The following is a 21,871-nucleotide window of genomic DNA, read 5'->3' as shown; positions in this document are numbered from 1 at the left end:
TCTTTTCTATAAGCAACTGATCATTTAAGTTTAGACACTGAAACCCAGATCTTTGATGGAGAATTTCATTCAGCCTGAATGAGCCAAAGTCCAAAGCTTGAAACCAAATATGCCAGCATATCTTATCATAAATCTCTTAGTACTATGAAACTAGGGCTCAGAATAGATGCTATAAGACCCACATATCCATAGGACCAGTAGCTATGGTGTTGCATACTCTCATTCAACAAAATATGTTCTCTAGGAATTTGAAAGGTCCTCCAGGGAATGCCTATGGTATGCTTCCATCAGAAGTTACTATAGTGTCATATTGGAGCACCTAGCAAATTCCTAGAAAGAATACCTCTCCGGAAATTTTCTAGGTCTTCCAGGATGACTCTATGGTAACTTCCAGTGGAAATCGTTCACTTCACTGTTTCCATGGTAAATTCAAGAAGGTATCCCCTGTAGATATGGGGCCATACTGTATTTTAACAATATATCAGAAATCATCAAATAATGATAGAATGGGGAAGAGGGTGTGGGGAATCCGAGAACTGGATTTTGATCACAAGTGGGCTAGACTCAGTTCGACGACCTGAGGCTGGCATAATAATTGAAGATCATACCTGGCTGTTCTCCCAACTCTATGAATGTAAGTATTGGCATCCTCTGGACAGTCAAACTGAATGACCCAGTTCACAGCAGGGAAGTCTGTGAAAACAATGGAAATGATACAGGTTTTGTAGTTGGAAAAAACTCCCAACATTTAAAATTCATCCAGAGAAGATGGGTTTTTCATCTGGCCAGTATAATTCAATACAAATTCTATGCTTCAAATCTATTTTGCTGGCACTGTATTCAAAGTGCCTGCTCATGAAATGAAATTAATCACTCATCGCAGCTTTATCTATTTGACAGAAGGAACTAAAATTAATAGCATCTTCATTTGGCAAGTAATGATGGTGAAATGGAGTGCAATTTTATACTTGATGTGGAGAGACAGATAATTTGCATTTAACAAATTCAAAAGAAATGCTAACATTCTATGATTTAAACCAGTGGCCTTCAATCTTCCTGCAGTCAAGAATCCCTCCTTAATTTAAATGTGCAGATTGGGAGCTTTTTTTAAAAAAAAAACCAATCTCATGTGTTCTTTTTTAACCTTCAACTTTCTTAAACTACTCTTAACCTATTTTTCTAGTCCCTTTTTTCTGTCCAACTCATTTCCCAGCATTTTCTTCATCCTTCTCCCAAAAAATATTGGAAGGATCCTTGACCACCATTTTAAGGCTTACAATCCTGTTTTTTTTCTTTTTATTTTAGCCACATTTTGTTGAATTTTACATTTATTTCACTCTTAAGACTTGGCAGACTTTCTAACAATGGACAAGGGTGCATACACAATGTACACAACTAGATGAGAGAGAAAAAACTTAGTACAGATCCACTTTTTACCAACTGGGGATACCCAGATTTTGGTGACCAATAATTCCTGAGATACGTATCTACTGGCCATGCTACCCGAGAATGAAGAGCATTTTGATGTATTGAGTCTGGAGGCTAAGGCTGGGAAAACCTAGATAGGTAAATCACAATCAGGCATGATGAACCTTTGGCCCTCCAAGAAGTTTGGAAAACAACTGACATGGTGGCTGGGGCTTCTAGAATCTGAGACCTAAAATACCTGAAAGGCTTCTGGTTCCCCTTCTCCACTTTATGCAGCCATGTAGCAATTTGGGTCTGCTTACCTAGTCCCCGAGCTGCAAGATCTGTAGCAAAGAGAACTGCTGATTTCTTGCGTACAAAATCAGTGTAGACCTCCATCCGTTTCATCTGCTGTTGTTTGCCATGAAGAGCCAGGATGGGGAGGCCAGGTCTAAGGCGGCAGAACACTCTAAACAAATACTGGACCTAGAAATCAATTCCAATTTAGGTTGTAAATTCTTGGGGGAACATGCTATTCTGTAAATTTTGAATCAATGACATGGTCCAATACAGTCAAATGATTTTGCAGGAGATTTCACTGTTGTGTTTGTTTTTTAACTTTATGGCAACCAGACTGGTGAATTTGATTAGTAGCAGGTGAAGAAAAGGATGTTATTCCCAACATGGACACATTCCATAGGTATGGTATTTTCTTCAGTACAACATCCATTCCTCTTTTACATGTTTTCCCCTTTTGGAAGGAATTCAGGTATTTTTTTTAAAAAAAAAACACCTTTCTTACTATGAAATTACACAGAGACAATTTAAGGTATTCACTGTGATTATTTGCCTTTACTTGTTATATTTGTCATTATACCCAAATAGTGCTCCATTATTTCATCAGTGTTGTGTGCTGAATAGGACAGTGTGAGGAATTTCCCTTTCCAACCAGTATCACTTTGTTTGCATCCCATTTTTATGTAAAGTCATTTTACTAATCTATTGAAACTCTTGCAATTAATGAACTACAATTTATTTTAATTAGGTAGCAGCAGGCACCCACTGGAATGTCATGTTTTCACTTCACAAAACTTCTGTATATGGAGGTACAGAAGCAAGTCCCACTTCTGTCAAAATGAAACATTGGAACTGCTGTCATTTTCTGCTTACTCTCAAATGAAACTGATCTTAAATTGTTTAGAACATTTACATGCTGCTTTTTAGTAAAGTTTGAAAAATCCCAAAATATTTACAAAATACAGTTATAACAACTACAGTGAAAAATAATACAAAAGTAAAGAGTATAAGAACTAGTATATCTGGCAATGCTAGTAATTGAGGAAAACAACCAAACTCTTTGTGGCAAGCAGTGACTGGAAATCCACTAAGAACACACCTACATTCAGTAGGGAGATCATTCCATGTGATGGAAATTCCTGTCCTTAAGACATCTTCCACCTTCAAAATATAAAAAGCAATGCATCCCTATACAGGAGAAGATGGTGACTCATATAACATGCTACTGAACTGGAAATCAAGAACTCTTAAGGTCAATCCTGAAGAGAAAGTTGATAGACAACGTGAGAGCCCACCTCAAATATTTAACCAGTGTCATTTTGGGAAAAGGATCAAGCTTGTTTTCTATTGCTATAGAAAAAGTTAATGTACCAAGATATTAAATTAAGATAGGAGATGCAGAGTAAACTAAGAATTTTCTGAATTCTGAAATGGCTGCTGGTCCAAAGAACTGCAGCCCATACTACTGGACAAGGCTAACTATAGAGACCATGTAAACCCTCCACTGGGTACTAGTCTGTTTCTGGATCCAATTCAAAATACTGGTTATGGCCTTTAAAGCACTATATTATTCAGGACCATGAAGGCCTGAGTTTTGCCATATAAGGCTGCCTGGGTTTTGTGATTTTCAGGGAAGGTCCTTCTTCCTGTTCATCACTCCAACAGGCACACCTGCTGTGAACATGTAAGAGAGCCTTATTGGTGGCTGCCCCCAGACTCTGGAACACTGTAGAAAATGGAGCAAGCTTTTATTCTACCGCTCCATACAGTAGGGACATAAAACAATGCATTTAAATGACAAGAACAGAGATTCCATTTAAAAATAAGAAGAACCGTGGACTGTAAGAACTATTTGACCATACAACCGACTGCCTCAAACAATTGTAGACTCTTTCTTTGAAGGAAATTAAACAGAATTGGATGGCCGTCTCTTGGAAGTGCTTTCTTTAGGTATTACTAACAGGAGATTGGCCTAGATGTTCTATGTGATCCCTAACTAGCACTGTGATTCTATTACAGCCGGCTTGTTGTTTCTGTGGTTTTTACTCCATGGATTCAATCAACCACATCTTGAAACTATGAAGGTGAGGGGATTAAAAAAGAAAAGCTTCATTTATGCTAATGTGTAGGCATTTTCTGCTGTAGCTTTCCACCATTTCACAGGTGCTCAGGTTCTCTCCAGTTCTCATCTGAGTCGTTCATTATTTTATTTAAGGGATGTCATTTCACTAGGTCATTGTGTATTCACATAATAAAATAAGAGAACCTTCCTTAACAGTGGATGAGCAACATGTTGGTACACACTGCTGCCTTTTGCAGAGGAAAACCTTAGCAAACAATTGAGCTTCAGTACTTCAGCTATTTTTTGAATCATGCAAATCTGGGTATAAGCTATCACTCTCGTTGGTCTCTCTCCAAATCAACCTAAAACAGAGTCCAAGGTTTATCTTAGATTTGTTTGTGGATTCCATCTGGTTTGTTGGCCAAGACACAAACCAGAGTGGCAGCTGTGTGCAGGTTCGAAGGACCAAATAAATTAACCACACAGTAAAGCTCTGTGGCTTTTTAAGCTGTGGCTACAGATCCCTATCCTATTATAAAAGACCCATTGTGTTAATCAGAACTCTAGCTTAATCCTAAAGAGCCCTAGCTGTCACTTTCAGAGCAACTACTTTTACGAATGACAAAACTAAAGTGTGACCATTTCTAGCCTTAGGGTTTTAACAGCAAGATACTTTACCAATCTCCTGCAAAAGGTTTTTTTGCCCATTACAGCATACTTTTTCAAGTATTCATGTATACATTTGGTGGCAAGTGGTTTAATTTATGAGGCAAGGCCGCTGCTTGAAGTTATGACATGAATAGTATTCGCTGTATTTTTATTTTAAAAAGCAACAATGGTTTTTATAAATAACAAGGTGGCATTCAGAATATGCAATACCTCTTTGCAGCTTGCAAAAAATACAATACTCTTCTTATTCAGGTGGCTTCTCAAAAACGAATATAACATACTGATTTTCTGATGCAGTTCACAAACAATGTAGTTCTGCTCCAAGGTTGCTGGGGTACTAGGAAAGAAAAGGTTAGTTATTATTATATGAAACTGTTAGAATTGCAATTGCAATTATAATTATTATAGTCAATTCACATCTTAGACTTTCACAAATGATGTTCAAGATGGCTAACAGTTATGATTAAAATGTGCAAGAAAACAGTGATACAGTACAAAATTCATCAGGCAAAATATCAATAAAATTCATTAAAAAACAACCAAGCAATATATAGTTATATGTAAGTCTGTGGGTCAAATATGTGTCTAGATAAAATTGTCTTTTCCTGTTAGAAATCAGTAAAAAACAAGGCGAGCTAAATTTTCCTGCCAAAACGTTCCAAAGATTGGGAGCAACCACTGACAACAGCCTATCTTGAATTCTCATAAATGGGCTTTAGATGTTGGCAAGAGAAAAAGGAAAGCCTCTTCTAAGGATTGTAAAACCCAGGCAGAATATATGGGGGAATGCTATCTTTCAGATAGCTTGTTCTTACATCATGGAAGCCTTTATAAGATTATAACCAAACACTGAATTGTGCCTGTAATATCATAAAGTGATGTTCCTTCAGAACTTGGGAACTTCAGAACTTTTTGAACTAGAATTCCCAGATTCCCTAAACACGTCTACAAGTCACCATGGCCTGAAGACTCTGGAAGTCGTAATGTGAACGTTTTGGAATATAAGAAAGGATCTTGAAGGAGGGATGCAGTTCTCCATAAATCAGACGATGCTTAGTAGTAAAATAAAGAAGTCGTAATAATATTAATAATACCAATAATATTATTGTCCCCATGTAAGCTGCCCTGAGTCCCTTCAGGGAGATGGAGGCAGAGTAAAAAATAAATAAATAAATAAATAAATAAATAAATAAATAAATAAATAAATAATGTAATACTTGACTGTCTCTGCGATGCAACTCTATGAACCAGATCAGAGCTACGGATTGGACTGGGGACCCTGACTGCACCAGACTTTTTGTGGAACTCTATGGCTGCAATCCTTAAATCCCATTGAATTTAGTATGACTTGCTTTTAAGGAAAACTGCATAAAAGCAACCATTTTCCACCTCCCCAAGGGTAGATCCTGGAGTAATTTCAAAGGACAACAATAAAGTTCAGGCAAATCCAAAGACTTTTTCTATTCAGAAGCAATTTTAAATTGTACTTAAATGTTTTTAATGTAAGATGGCTTGAGTCTCCTTGTGGAGAGAAAATGCAGGGTTTAAACTGATCACTTCTAAGAAAAGGCCAAATTTTGCCAATTCCCCCATTCCTTTCTGGCCTTCCTTTGCCCTGTTCTGTAGCATCCCTCAACTTTCGAAGTGAATTTTTAGGAGTCAACAGAGGCAGTAAGGAGAAACAGGAATGATAGAGAAGTGCTTCCTCACTTCTTCCATTACAATCGTCATGTCTATGTATTTACTTTACTTTTATCCCACCTTTACCCCTAATATAAGGACTCAAAGTAGTACAGTAGTTGGAGTGCCCAGCAACGATTCTAGGAGAACAAGGTTGAAATCTCTACTCAGCCACAGAAACCCACTGGGTGACCTTAAGCAAGTCATACTCTCTCAATGTTAGAGGAAGGTACAAACTTCCTTTGAAGAAATCTGTCTAAGAAAAACCTAGAACAGGATTGCCATTGTCAAAGTTGACTTAAAGACATTCAACGTTACATGTCTTCCAACATCACAGGCGCTGGACAACTGAATTCAACCCAAAGATTTTAACAAAGTTTTCCATTATCTGAATAGTTATATGCAGAGAGAGGTTACAAAAGGTGATTGTATTATCACTCTCATAATCTCTAAAACTACATGGCAAGTAACTGAGAGATTACGGGAATTGTAGCCTAAAGGCAGAATCTTGGGATCTCACTTTTAGTCGGGTGATGGTGTGCAATGGGATGGCTGCATACAAATTGTTTAAACCTAAAAAGCACTTTCCCCTTCTGTAACCCTATTAGATATGTATTTATAAAAGAAGCATGAACGGGCATAGTTGATTCACTGATTTATCTAGACCTGGACTTCCTACACTGACTAGCAGTCACTCTCCAAGGACTCAAGCAAGATATATTATTAATTGAAAATATCATAGGCTGAGTATGGGTTCTTTTACATAAAAAACAAATGCCTTTCCAGTGAGTAACAGCAGGAAAAAAGATCAAATGGTTCATAAACCAAAACCAAACAAGGATACAGTTTAATAAGACCTTGCACTGGCATGGACAACAAGGTTATTCAGCTACAGAGAGGATGCTTTAAATTACTCTTCACATTTTTTTAAAAAAAAGAAAGAACCATCCATACTCTCACTAAAACTATACAAACCACATCATATATCATCCAGCTGTTAAATTTGGATTCACTGAAAATATCCCCAATGTTTTATTGAAGATGTTACTTGCTTTGCATTTACAGTATTTTGTAATGATTTGATTCAGCACATTGCTCTCTAAATTACACAGCTGACATTCCCGCTTTGTACAGATCTTGCTTAGAAACATTTTTCCTATTCTGGTAAACCAATGATAAATTGTTTCACAAAGCAGTAATTCCTGCTGAAAAATATATACCACCATTTACTTCTATTTCATTTCCATGTCTAATCCAAGCTGCTAGAATGTTTGAAAGGAAACTGGAAGTGCTACTGCAAAGACATTAATCATTAATCTTTTCGCATCAGGAAAAGTAAAACCCTGCAAAGTGACTGCACAAGACCAGAAAAAAAACTCTGAGATAAGGGGCCTGCATTATTATTTTTTTAGTTCAATAGATGAGAAAATGCAGGTGCAGCTGGGAAATTCTATCTCCTAGGGCATTTTTGCCAGCAGTCCAGACAAATTTCAGTCAAGATATAACACAAATTTGTTCACTATTTTCCAGATAAAAAACAGATTAAATGTTGCTAAAAACAACTCAGACATAGCAATGACAAATTTTCTTTTTTAAGGAATTGGTGGTGGTGCTATTCTTAGTAAATAGTACAACAATGATACAGTATTAACATTACTGCTTTGCAATCATTAGTGCTATGAACCTTACAAGGTAAGATCAATATTGCTGGGACATGGAAGACTAAGGGCACATCTACACTGCACAATTAATGCAGTTTGATGCCACGTTAACTGCCATAGCTCACTGATGTAGAATCATGAGAGATTCAGTTTGATAGGCATCCGCACTGTTTCCCAGGGAAGGCTAATAACTTATGTGTGCATAACGTCACAGCAATTAAAGTAGTGCCAAATTGCTTTAATTCTATAGTGTAGATGCACCCTGGGTGAGGTTACACAGACAAGGGATAAGATTAAAGACAACTCCAGCTTAGTTGGAGAATCACAGAGGAAAGATCATAGATATTTATAGCAACCAGGAAGCCATACTGTGCAATATATTCATGTCATTGCAAATATGGGAGAATTTTTCCATCGCGAGCTTATATAGACTTTTTTTTAATAGGCAAGGCAAACACTCAATGAAATATTGCTCATTAATCTGAGAAGGAACTCATAGATCAGAGTGGTCAAATATGATCCATCAGACAAATGTGTATCCCTCCAGGGCAGCCCACTTACAATCCCAAACCCAAGGGGAGGAGGAAAACTGACCAAAAATTCTTTAAACAGTAGATTTGGGGAGCATAATTTATCACTTTAAAATATTTTGAGTATGGGGAGGACTGTTTTAGGCTGGGAAATTGCCATTTTCAGAAACTGGAAAACAGAAGAGATCAATCCAGCAAGAAATGTTTATCAGTGGGGAGTGGGGACTCTGTAATGGAAAAAGGAGGAATTAAGCATTCAGAAAATAAACTTTGTTTTCCATAGAATTTATAAAGTTTGCAATTCTAAACATATAAAGTCAACACTATCAGGCAGAACAAAGCTGTAATGTTTTAATGGTCCAAGAAGGGATGTGTGACAGATTTTATTTCTTGGATATCAAAATAACATGACTGGATTTTGGTACAATGAGCCTTGAACAGGAGAGTTAGTTTGCTCTGTTTCAGAAAGGCAACTGATTTGGGCCAGCCTACTAAATATGCGAATTGATTATTTTTTTTCTGTTTTTCTGATTATTTTTTATTTATATATCTACTTTAGGTCTCTGCCTTAAGACCAAAAATTACGGTATATATTGAAGTAATTAATAGGACAGGCAGTAACAGAATTGGCAGAGCAGCAACTGAAGCAAAGAATTATACAACCATGCTTCAATATATCACATTAGTTTTCCCCTTTTTTGAGTGTGCTCTCATTTCAGTCTTCTAATCTGCTTTATCACAAAGGGTAGCAGGCTTTTACCTTGTTTCTTTCCACAAACAGGTGGAAAAATAGTAAAAAGATTTTGTTTCTTCAAAAGCTAAACACACAGGAATTCTCCTACCTGAACTTTGCTTTCTCGTGCACCCAGACATATTCCGGATCTTTCAAACTTAGCCGAGCCAGATCCTTCACAGATTTTGTTTGTGTGGCTGAAAAGAGCAATGTCTGGCGTTTCTTGGGAAGATTTTCAATGATTGCATTCATTGTATCAGCAAAGCCCATGTCCAAAATTCGGTCAGCTTCATCAAGGACTGGAATAAAAAAGACAAATTGGAGAAAACTGATTTTTCCTTTTACAAAAAAAAAAAAAAAAAGCTTCTAGCCATCAGAGAGAAAACATGGCACCAAAGGTTTTAGCCCCAACAAGCATATGAAAATCAAGTATCTGACTATTAAGCAGAGCTTGGTGACATTAAATTTTTAGAGCATGGTTTCTCCATCCTTCAGCCAACATGGCCACTATCTGTGCTGGTTGAAGCATTTGAGAGCTGTAGTCCAAAAAAGGTAACTTTCCAAGGTCTACCATTAGAACACATATCCATTGCTCCAATCTTATTGAGTTACAGCTTCCCATCAATATCCTCAACGGGACCGTGGCAAGTAATTTTCCAGGATCAGGGCCTTCATGTGTTATTTTGTTGTTTTGTTGTTGTTTTTGGCACCAACGTTTAGGTTTTTTTAAAAAAAGATATTATTGAAACAAACATAATCAACAAAATGTGCATGTCAGACCCAGTTCAATTGGGTATAGTGAATTGTTGTTTTCTGGCTATCCAAGTAAGAAATCTCCAGCTAATGTGGCAACTGTTACATATACTGTAGTATCTTTCCAAAAATCAATATTTGAGGAAGAGTACCAAGTCTCATATAATTTAAGGTGGTCTTGGTTATATTTACTAGCATTTACTTTTTCTGGTTAATTTCTCCATTAGCATGATATTCCATAACCACCAAGAAAGTGGCAGGACATTAAAACCTTTCCATCTATGCACAACATCTAAATGTGTTATTGTTGCCCCTGCTTTGAAATGACTTATTCTGAAAGGAAGGCACCAAAAAATTCTGTGGCTTGATGGCATGGAGTACAATAGCCTCAAACACATAAATGTGTATCTATCTAGGACATTTCCATCAGTCGCACTTTGGTAGCAAGTAATGAAAAGGACATTATGCAACTAGCTAAAGGAACCTCAAGAAGCCTGCCAAAAGTGAAAGGTTTTGCCATTTTGTTCCTTTTACTTGATTAACTGGGCTGAACCAACTTTCGTTTCATTGAGATTAATTTCAACTAACTTGGTGTGAACCAGCTTTTCAACCCATAGCAAAATAACATATGCCAAAAATAAAATACCCATATGGACTCAGGTCTAAGGTGCCATTGAATCTATTGCGCACCTTGATTTCCTGAAACCAAAAAAAAGTATTTGCTGATAGAGGGAAATCTCTACTTCTATGTGACAAAACACCTATAAGGTGGCAATACGAGCAGCGAAGAAAGCTTTCTTCTCTGCAAGCATTACGTCTGCAGATTTACGTCCAGCTGAGCTGTTCAGAGTGGTGAGAGGCTTACCTCAGATGCCCTCTCCTTTGAACCCACTGGTACAACCTTCAGTAGCTAGCTGTGATTCCATTAATGAGATAAAACCCCTCACATAAAAGCCAATTTAGACGCAATCATTAGAGCAGAAGTAAATAATGAAGTGTCCAGCAACTCTGTGAGTGGCATTACACTGGATCACTTTCAATTGGTGAATACTATTGATGTGGACAAGCATCTGGGGCAAGTAAAGAAGACAAGCTGCTTTCTTGATCGCAGTCCCCCTTGGCTGCTTGTCCAGGGAAGAGATTCAATTCAATCTCAAATTCCACAAATTATTAACTCATCTCTCAGGGAAGGGAACTTTCCATCCTGTTTAAAAGAAGCAGTAGTTAGGCCACTGCTGAAAAAGCCCTCTCTGGATCCCCTGGACCTTAATAAGTACAGACTGGTTTCTAACCTTCCTTTTTTTAAGGCAAAATTATTGAGAAGACAGTTGCCCTCCAACTTCAGGCAGTCTAGGATGGCACACACTTCCTTGACCCATTTCAAACTGGCTTCAGAGCAAGATACGGAACAAAAACGGCTATGGTCACCTTAGTGGCAAGGGCTTGGTGTCTCTGTTGGTGCTTCTAAAACTTCTCAGCAGCTTTCGATACCATCAACCATATCCTTCAGGAATGCCTGATGGATTTGGGAATTGGAGGCACTGTGCTGCCGTGGTTCTGGTCATACGTCTCAGGCAGGTTCCAGATGGTGGTGCTTGGGGATAGCTGTTCCTCAAAAAAGGAGCTGTTATGTAGTATCCCACAAGATGCCATTCTATCCTCAGTGCTTTTTAATATTTACATGAAACCGCTGTGCGAGATCATCCATAGGCATGGGGCAAGGTATTATCAATATGCTGATGACACCCAAATACTGTATATTTCTCCATGCCTTCACAAACAGCTTTAGATAAGGATAGTGTGTCTCGTTTCAATTAATGCCTGGAGGAGGTAATGGGCTGGATGAGGAAAAACAAATTGAAACTGAATCCAGACAAAACAGATGTGTTTGCTATCAAGGGTCCTAATCTGGGGGTGGAGGTGTGCTCCTGGATGCATCTCTCCAAATATCAGCCCAGGTAGATGTGACAGTCAGGAATGCTTATTTATCAGCTTTGGGTGATATCACAGCTGTGCCCTTCCTAGACTTGGAGGACCTAACAATGGTAGTGCATGCACTGGTAACTCTCAAGGTGGGACTTTTGCAATGAGTTTTACATTGGGCTACCTTTGTACCAAGTTTGGAAACTCCAGTTGGTTAAAAATACGGTTTTGACCTTTAAAGCCCTACATGGTTTGGATCCAGGTTACCTACAGGATCGCCTTCTCCCATACAATCTGCCTCGCACATTTAGGTCCTCTGGGGAGCGGATACTCCAGCCTGCCAGAACCCAACTCGTGAACATCACCCAGAGGACCTTTTCATCAGCTGCCCCAAAACTGTGGAACGACCTGCTGGAAGAGCTCCAATAGCTAAGTGAGCTGCCGGAATTTTAAAACCATCTAAAGACCTTCCTTTCTGGCAGGACTTCCCAGCCAGTTTTAATCGTAAATTTTAAACTTGTGTCTTATGTTTAGAATAGAATAGATTTATTTGTTATTGTGCTATTGCACAACAAAATTACATGCCCTCCCACACACACTCAAAACAACACACCCATCCCTCCAAACCCCCCACCACCACCACCACAAAACAGCTGCCAATGGAACATCAGCGCGAAATCATGGAGTTCAACATAGCCACAGCTCTAGAATAAAAGCTATATTTCAGTCTGTATTTGTCACCCTGTACCATCTGCCAGGTAGCAATAATTCAAAAAAATAGTGAGTGAAGTGGATCCCCAAGAATGCTCTGAGCTTTTTTAAAGCAGCGGGAATTATAAGATTCTTCCAAAGATGAGAGAGGGCAACCAATGATTTGCTGTGTAAAAGTGGTGACACTTTGGAGTGCCTTCCTATCTGCCACTGTGCAGTTACCAAATCACGCACAGATGCATTAGGCTAGGACACTCTCTATAGCACAGTAGTGTATTGTTCTGTACATTATAATATGTATTTTGTAGAAATATGTGTTAATATGTGTATTTTGTTAGATGATTTGTTTTTAGATGATTGTGCGTTTTTAGCGATGTTGTAACCTGCTTCGAGCCACAAGGTGTGTAAGAAATAAAATTATTATTATTATTATTATTATATTATTGTAGCACAAAAGCTTATGGAAAGGAAAATATTGGGATGCATCTATGCTGTAGAATGAATGCACTTTATCTGCCTTGGTTCAGTGCTATGGAATCAAGGGGGCAGTAGTTTAACAAGGCCTTGAGCCTTCTCTGCCAAAGAAGACTGATGCCTCAATCAAACTAGAAATCCGAGGATCCCGTAGCATTGAGCCATGACCATTAATTGAAAGGCAATGTTCCCCAGAGGAGCTCCTGAAGCAGTTCGCCCTTTGGCTTTGGCTCAGCACTAAGATTACATAAATCTAATGTGCATCCTAAGTTTAGAGAGGTCATTTAGCCAAAAAAAGGGTGTTCGATTCAAGTAAATATAAAATAGATTCAATAATCCATGTCTTGAAGATATTAAAAAAAAATGTCCAAAAGCAAACATTGTCTTTGCCATTTTATACAAGAGACAACACTTTACTAAGCTATTGCATATTGCAGGACTTGAGCATTGACCAACTTTGGTATCCACAGAGAATCCTGGAATCAAACCTCAGCAGACACCAAGGGCCCACTGTACCTGAGTCCCCAATGTTACCAATTCAGTACTGATTTAATCTTCCATTCTTGCTCACATGCTTTACATTCCAATTGTTACATGTTATAACTTTTTGAACAGATGCCTCTACTTTCATTTGAGAGAAATGTTCCAGCTGTAGTAAGAATTCCTATTCACAGAGAGCTCTGTGTGCACCCTAGATATTTAATGGAGTTTAAGGGAAGAGAATTCCACATTTATTTATTTATTTATTTATTTATTTATTTATTTATTTATAACATTTTTGCCCGGCCTTTCTCACCCATAAGGACTCAAGGCAGCTTACAGGATTGGCAAAATTCAATACCCAATACCCAACAGAATTCAATAAAATCAAACAGCACAATTATATCAATTAAATACTTAATAAAAAAAATATAAAAAGTTTAAAACACATAAATAATTCATTCCATGTACAATACCTCATACATAAACCTTATTTCGGGCCATGTCAGATCATAATACTTATTCGTTGAATGCTTGTGCACAGAGCCACGTCTTTACATTTTTCCTAAAGCTCAAAAGGGCCGGGGCCTGTCGAATGTTACTAGGAAAGGCGTTCTGCAGCCGAGGGGCCATCACCGAGAAGGCCCTGTCCCTCGTCCCCACCAGCCGCGCCTGCGAAATAGGTGGGACCGAGAGCAGGGCCTCCCCAGACGATCTCAGGGTTCTTGATGGCCCATCTGAATTCCCAGCTGAGATGATTCAGGTAAAAATGGCAATGTTTTCTACTTACTCAACATTTGCAGATCAGAAGCATAAAAATACGATGTTTCATCCATGTGCTGCAGAAGTCGACCAGGAGTACATATGAGAATATTAATATTGTGGATTCGATCGGCTTCTTGTTTCAAGTCCTGAAATATCAGATAGACTTGATATTTAGGATACCTGTGTCACACAGGTAACACTGCAACAAAAAAATCTCTCAAGCACACCAGTGCAGCCAAAGTATCTGAACATTTCTCCTACATTTCTGTCTTCTGGTCATCATGGTCAGTGGGATTTAGGGACAAATAGGGTTAAAAATAGCTTTTACAAGATCTGTACTCTTTCCATCAATAAAATATGAAAACATGCTTATTTAAGAGGTGGAAGCTTACCTTGCCACCAATAACAAGACCAGCTGAAAAGTCATGATTTTTCCCCACTTTACGCAAAACTTCAAATGTTTGGTATGCCAGCTCTCTGGTGGGAGAGATTATCAGAACTCCCAACCCATCCGTGGATGTCCACTGCTGTCGGTATAAGATTTCCAGAGCCTGCATAGTTAGAAAACACTCATTAGTAATCTCATCAAATTTGTTCATCAAGCATTTTTTAAAAACTAAAATTGCTCTCTGTGTGCATGTAAACAGCAGTTACACAACAAAAATAAAAACAGAAGTGTTTGGGCTTAAGAATGCCCTGATATGGCCAAGATGCAGTGTTCATTGTGTGTGCATCAATGTCTTCCATAACTGAAAAGTCTACTGTAAACAATCATTCTGGCTGTCTACAGAACAACAGAGTATTGACTGCCAGTTTAATCTGCAGTCCTTTTATCTGGAACAGTGGTAATTAAGGACCTCAATATAGCTTCAATCCAGACATGGTAGCCACTCTCATTGAGAGTATAATTAATGCTGTGTTTACCAAAATGTTAGAACACAATTCTAACATATAATCAGAAAACGCGGGGGGGAGGGGTGTGCACATATTGCTATGTCATTAGAAGCAAGAGAAAACTTTTTGGTATGCATAGTGAACACTCCAACATCATCACATGGTCTTAACTTAAGAGTACATCTGAGCAACATAGAGTAGAACCCCTCTGTGAATGCAAAGTTTTTAGTTTATCTTTTAAATTTTCCTTTTTATTCATGTTTAATGTTTTTATAACAAGACATTTCACTTTAATACAGTAATTCTAGTCCCTCCCCCAATCCATAATATACTGTAAAAATATAGCTCTGCCAAATCCCTTACGACTGCAATTTTTAATCTCCTCCATTTCATTTTATCATAATGGTGTTTATCTAGTTATTAATTTAAAATTGTACTTGATTGTTAGGTGTTTTAAACTCACCACTGCTTTGACACATATAGCTAATAAATAGCTTCCATGTAGTATTTCAAATCTCTTTTTTTATTTCAACAGCACAGGGAATCTCTGCCTCTCCAAAGGCTTTGGTCGAAAATTCTCATCACCCCACTCACCGTGGCTAGTGATATGAGACTGAAATCATGGCCCAGAACATCTGAAAAGCCAAAGCTTCTCATATCCCTGTTTGAAAGGGTCAAATGCAAATGCTATGACAGTTTCTAGGGGCAAAGCATTTTATAAGCAAACTATTTTTTGTTCACCTCCTAACAAAAGGACAACAAATATACATTTTCAGCTGGAAAATTAAAGAGGAAATTAATTACTTACAGGTACAATGAAAGCCAGGGTTTTGCCTGATCCTGTTTTTGCAGCTCCCAGCACATCTTTACCCAGTAATGCCAAACCTATGGTCTGCCTCTGAATTTCCGTCACCATGCGATACTGGGCTTCTTGCAAACCTGGTTTAGAGAAGACCACAACGTTTTATCCCAAGGGGAGAAAGGTAGGGTATAAATAAAGATAATAAATAAAATAATAAACACTGGTTTGACACATTTGTTGTCAGGCATTCATCTCTATATGTGTTGTGACTGCGCCTTCGGGGATTATGGTTGATGGTGATGGGATTCGAAGAGGAAGAAAAAACCCTCGTGATGAGGGTTCACTGGAGGAGTTGCGCAGGAAGCGACTTAGAGAGCTATATGGGGGATCTTCTGAGGAAGATTCAGATGGGGAGTTTGGGGAAATGGATGCTGAGGAACAGATGGTGGCTGGGGAAGTGGGCACTGAATGGGCACAGCCACCGGAGATGTCTGGGGATTTGGGGCCTATGGATACTGCTGAACCTGGGGTTTCTGCAGGAGCTGATCCCACTTGGGATGCTTGGAGAAGGGAGGATGGTTCTTTAAGTGTTCATGGGGCTAAGTGTGGGCAGGATGATTGGGACTCCGACGAATTGCTAGGTACTCCAGATCCACGAGCTCTAGCTGTGTGGAGTTCAGACTCTGAGTAGATTTGGGACACCTGGTGTTTGGGTGTGAGTGTTTGGTCACCCAGGAGGAAGGGGAATAAAATGGGAATGTTTGGCCACTGCACTTTGCGTGTGGCAAGGTGTTCTTGAGGAGCCATTGGGATCTCTGTGTTTCCGTGAAGACTGGACTTGGACTGTGATTCGGATCTGCTGATACCATCTGGCTTGGCTCTCGCTGTGTCTTATCGTGGACCTGGTTTGGATGACTGCACCTTCTTCGGACTTTGGATTGAATTTGACCTGGCTTCTGTTTACGCCCTCTGACTGACAAATACTCCCGGCTTCTGACTACTTGTGATGTCTCATGGGCCATGTAGTCCCGTTCCCAGTACTATTGTGGCAGACGAAGAGGAAAACTTTGGTTTCCCACCGTTTCAGCCAGAATTGGAGCCCTTGTACCTGCAGGATGTTTGTCCTCCAGAAGTCAGCCAAACAAGCCTTGGGCAGAATTCTCCCCCGTTCTCTCGCCGGGATAATTATAATCGAGATAGAGGCGCTAGGGAGGCGAAGCGCCGAAGCGCCAGGATCGCTGCCAGACAATTAGCTGATTAAGCCTGTTTCCCTTGGGAAATCTTAAGGAGTCATGCATCTGGACATAGTATGGGTTTCACTTCTTGTTCCCCAGGGAAAGTGTTCCTTGGCAGGAAAACAAGATCCTATATAGGTGTTTACCCGCAAGGAGATCCTTGCGGAGTCAATTCGTCAGCTTCAGGAGTAAGATCGTGTGTAGACTACGCTACTCCAGTTCCATGTTTCCAGGACCTTGCCACGGACCTCGTTCTTGTTCCAACCCTGCCTTGTTCCACGGACCTCGCCACGGACCCTGTTCTTGTTTCTTGCTTCTTGTTGCCTCGTATCAAGCCTTGTTTTGCCAAGAATCTAGTTTGCTTCCAGCCTTGTTGCCAAGTTCCATGGACTAAAGGACCTTGTCATTTCCCCACACTTTGCTTGGCAAAGTGTGTGTTTCGGTTATTGGATTACAACTTTGGACCTTAATATCCCATATTGGACATTGATTCCCTGGACTATATTTGACCTTTCCTGAAAGGTCTACTTCTGAACTTTATTCGTCACTTGTTTTTATTGACTTTATATATTCCCTTAATAAAGATATTAGATAGAATCTGGTCTCTGCGCATGGTTATTGGTGCTCTGCAGCCTGGGTCCTGACACTACTGGTTTGCCTTTCGGAATTTGCTGCTGCCTCCTGACCTGACCTTGGATTTTCCTGACGACGGCTATTCATCATCCCTTTGAAGCTCTCGGCTTAATCTGCACCGTGGAAGCAGTTTTACTGCTCTTCTAGTTTGTTTGTTTTCAAGCCAGTTTGCTGTTTTTCTTTTGGGAACTGTCCCTTTAAATCCGCAGAGCCGGCTGTCTGTTTTCAGAAACGGTTTGGAGCCAAGAGAGGCTTTTGCACTTTCAGTTATACTCTGCAGCTTCTGGAAGGTTTCAAGCCTTCGTTTATTTTGCATATTTTCTAGCAGTCAACTCTATTTGTTCTCCAAAGCTGAATTGAAGCGTCTTTTAGTTTTTATTGAATGCCAGCATGGGAAAATAGCGTGGCTAGTTTTTGAGTTATTTTTGTCCAAACTACTCTTGAAACACTGATAAGTGAAGTGTTTCAAGGATACTTTCTGTGTTTATGTTATTTTTGGCTTATCTTCGGAATAAACTCTGTTTTGTTTGTTAACTGGCGTCTGACTCTTGACAATATGGGTGGAGAACTCGGATGCATCCCATTGACTCATCAAAAGCACTTGTGAAGAAGTCACTGAGTATCATGGCTGCCCTGCCCCAGGTTCTATGACCAGAACTGAGCTGACCTTAAGGCTGACATAATCTGCCTTGTGCCGGTAGATCAGACTCTGAAGGCCCTTCCACACAGCCATATAACCCAGAATATCAAGGCAGAAAATCCTGCAATATCTGCTTTGAACTGGGTTATCTGAGTCCACACTGCCATATATTCCATTTCAAAGCAGAAAATGTGGGATTTTATTCAGTTGTGTGGGAGGGGCTTGAGAGATTAGCCATAAGAAGAGCCCAAAAGGGGACAGAAAAAGGTGGAGGAGAGAGTAAAGGTACAAAACACTGAAATCTTGTTTGAATCCTAGAATCACAGAGTTGGAAGAGACCACTATTCAGTCTAACCTCCTGACATGCAGAAACACGCAATCAAATTCACTGACACGTGGCCATCCATTCTCTGTTTCAAAACTACTAAAGGAGCCCCCACCACAGACCATAGCAGTGTATTCCATTGTCAAACAGCTTTTTACCATCAGGAAACTCTTCCTAATATTTTGGCCTTCAACTTCCCGAAATCCTAACAGCTTGTAAACTGGCTGGGATTTCTGGGAGTTGTAGGCCAAAACACCTGAGGAACCACAGGTTGAGAATCACTGGTCTAGATCAAGGGAAGCCACAGCCCGACTTTATTTTGCTTTGATCAGACCTCACCTGGAATACTGCGTCCAATTCTGGGCACCACAATTCAAGAAGGATATTAACAAGCTGGAACATGTCCAGAAAAGAGTGATCAAAACAACCAAGTATTTGGAAGTCATGCCCTATGAGCAGCAGCTTAGGGAGCTGGGTATGTTTAGTTTGGAGAAAGGAAGGCTGAGAGGGAACATGATACCCATGTTTAAATATTTGAAAGACTGTCACATTGAAGAGGGGGAAAGCTTGTTTTCTGCTGTTCTAGAGACTAGGACATGGAGCAATGGATTCAAATTGCAGGAAAAGAGATTCCACCTAAACATCAGAAGGAACTTCCTAATGGTAAGAACTGTTCAGCAGTGGAATGTGCTGCCTTGAAGCATGGTGGCATCTCCTTCTATGGAGGTTTTAAATCAGAAGTTGGATGGTCATCCGTCAAGAGGGCTTTCATTGAGTGTTCCTGCATGGCAGGAGGTTGGACTATACAGTCCTTGTGGTCTCTTCCAACTATATGGTTCTATGAGATCTGTATACAGCACAGCTTCAGCTAACCTAATACTACTGGCTCAGCCAAGTCTTGCCCCAGTTGCTGAGTTAGAATTGCACTGTTAGAGCTTTGACAGTTTGAATCATATCCTTGGGATTCACCCATGCTAGACAAATAACCTGCAACAAATGACAGAGCCACATTCACACTGGACACAACCTACCACCACTCATACTGGGATTACATATTCAGCAACTGGGAAAAGAAACTCTACATACATGCCACCACCATGCACAGAAAGAGATTCTCCCAACAGTGTGCTATTATTTAGCCTCAGATTCCACTCCTTGCAAGAGAAAGGAAAAAAGACTTGTGGATGTTTACAGCTTATTTTCTCTTAGAGTGGTGTGCTCCATGATGGTCCTAGGACTCAAACAATATCCGCTGTACCTTGCCGAATGGACCCCAGCAAGACTTACTCTCAAGTGTTGTTAAAGAGGATGTTTTATTTCATCAAACATATAACCAAAGCAGTAGCTCTGTACATTTGTCATGTTTGATGGAGCAAACATAGATTCATGCAAGATTATACAGTATACATATGCAGAAAATGAACTATTGTGAACTGGAAAATATGAGTAAAATATAGGGCAGGACTCAAATGACACTTAGTGGTGAAGTAATAACATATTGAAATACTGTCGAAGAGAGCAAAGAAATTTAAAAATCAATGTAGTAAATTGGTAATAATGCTGGCCTGATATTTGGAAAATCCAAATGAAGTAAATGAAAATATAAAGAAATTAAATGAATAAAAAGACTGTATTTACCTTTCAATGTCTTCTTGGATAGCGGGAAATCTGAAAATCTTACAATTTCATTTGCATTGATCTGGAAAATAGGCAAAAACACTCATGTTTATTATGTTTTAAAATATTAAGCAATATAGGAAAGAATCTCATGTAGGCTTAATTTTTAAATTATTGTAGAAGATACTTTGTTCTGCAATCCATTTAATATTTCTAAAGTATGCAGAATTAGCATGAGCAATTGAGTATCTGTTATTATTCTATCAGCAACGCGTGCAGTTCATATCATAACACTATATGTAAAAAGACAGAAGCTGAGACATATAGTTTTCCTAATGCTTGTTTAATCAGAAGTCCCCTCAAACTCCAGGGAGTTTACACCATTAGCTGTAATACAGAATAGAGCATTAACCAGCTACAGCTTAGCACTTCTAATTTACGGTTGTTGTATGTCTTTCGGGCTGTATGGCCATGTTCCAGAAGTATTCTCTCCTGACATTTCGCCCACATCTATGGCAGGCATCCTCAGAGGTTGTGAGGTATGGATAAACTAAGTAAGGAAAGGAAAGAATATATATCTGTGTAGAGTCCAGGGTGTGGCAAGAGTCCTTTGTCACTGGGAAGCCAGCACTAATGTTTCAGTTAATCACCCTAATTAGCATTGGAAAGGTTTTTGTCTCTTGCCTGGGGGCATCCTTTGTTCAGTCATTAGCCCCCAGGCAAGAGACAAAAACCCCAGGCAAGAGACAAAAACCACTTGTATTTTTCTCTTGTACCTTGAGTCCCACTAGTGTTCCCCCGCTACTTTGCAATTCACTTATCACTGACTTGCTGTTTCGCATGAAATTTTATTTATTAATTATTTATTTACCCCATTGCTGCTGCTTCTCCTCCTCAGGGCTGCCCCCTTGCTTCAGGCCTGCTATGTTGCTCTAGCTGCTTCTACTAGGGAAGAAGGAATGCCGCTCAGCCCAGTGTGTGAGTGAGGGAGGGTGGGTGAGGGAGTGAGAAAGTGAGGGAGACAGGCAGCGGCGGCAGAAGAGGAGCCTGGAAGAGGCAGCCAGGCTCCTCTTCTGCCGCCGCTCCAGCTGGGCCACGACGGGAAATGTGGAAGACTCGGAAGAGAGGGCGGAGTCCTCCACAAGTCTCGCCCCCCCCCCTTCTGAGTACTCCACGTTTCCTGGCATGGCTTTGCTGGAGCGGCAGCAGAAGAGGAGTCTGGCCGCCTCTTCCAGGCTTCTCTTCTGCCGCCACTGCCCCCCGCCCTCACTCTCTCACCCACCCTCACTCACACACCAGGCAGAGCGGTGTTCCTTCTTCCCTGGAAGAGGCAGCCAGAGCAACATGGCAGGCCCGAAGCAAGGGGGCAGCCCTGAGGAGGAGAAGCAGCAGCAATGGGGTAAATAAAATAATGTATAAATATTTAAATTAAAATAGCATCCCTAGATTTTCACTTATCGTGGGTGGTCCTGGAATGCAACCCCCGTGATAAATGAGAGAATACTGTACAAATAAATATAACTATAACAGCAGCAACTGCTATTGTCTGCGTAATAGTGGATACCAGATAGCTGAGAAAT

The 21,871-nt window shown here is 39.8% G+C and overlaps 1 protein-coding gene across 2 annotated transcripts in view; it reads right to left on the bottom strand.

The window, feature by feature from the left end:
• Positions 1 to 21,871, bottom strand: part of ddx10 (DEAD-box helicase 10) — a 232,214-nt gene that overhangs the window by 205,289 nt on the left and 5,054 nt on the right. For both annotated transcript variants that reach the window (XM_008111901.3, XM_062974612.1), the window contains exons 2-9: positions 20,313 to 20,373; positions 15,848 to 15,978; positions 14,538 to 14,696; positions 14,171 to 14,291; positions 9,149 to 9,338; positions 4,646 to 4,772; positions 1,731 to 1,893; positions 609 to 693 (exon numbers count right to left, since the gene is read on the bottom strand). In XM_008111901.3, coding sequence (XP_008110108.1) covers positions 609 to 693; positions 1,731 to 1,893; positions 4,646 to 4,772; positions 9,149 to 9,338; positions 14,171 to 14,291; positions 14,538 to 14,696; positions 15,848 to 15,978; positions 20,313 to 20,373 — 1,037 coding nt within the window. The remainder of the gene's footprint in view (positions 1 to 608; positions 694 to 1,730; positions 1,894 to 4,645; positions 4,773 to 9,148; positions 9,339 to 14,170; positions 14,292 to 14,537; positions 14,697 to 15,847; positions 15,979 to 20,312; positions 20,374 to 21,871) is intronic.

The sequence above is a fragment of the Anolis carolinensis genome, chromosome 3 (genome assembly GCF_035594765.1).
Source record: "Anolis carolinensis isolate JA03-04 chromosome 3, rAnoCar3.1.pri, whole genome shotgun sequence".
Taxonomy (NCBI): Eukaryota; Metazoa; Chordata; class Lepidosauria; order Squamata; family Dactyloidae; genus Anolis; species Anolis carolinensis.
This window is presented reverse-complemented; position numbering and strand designations above follow the sequence as displayed.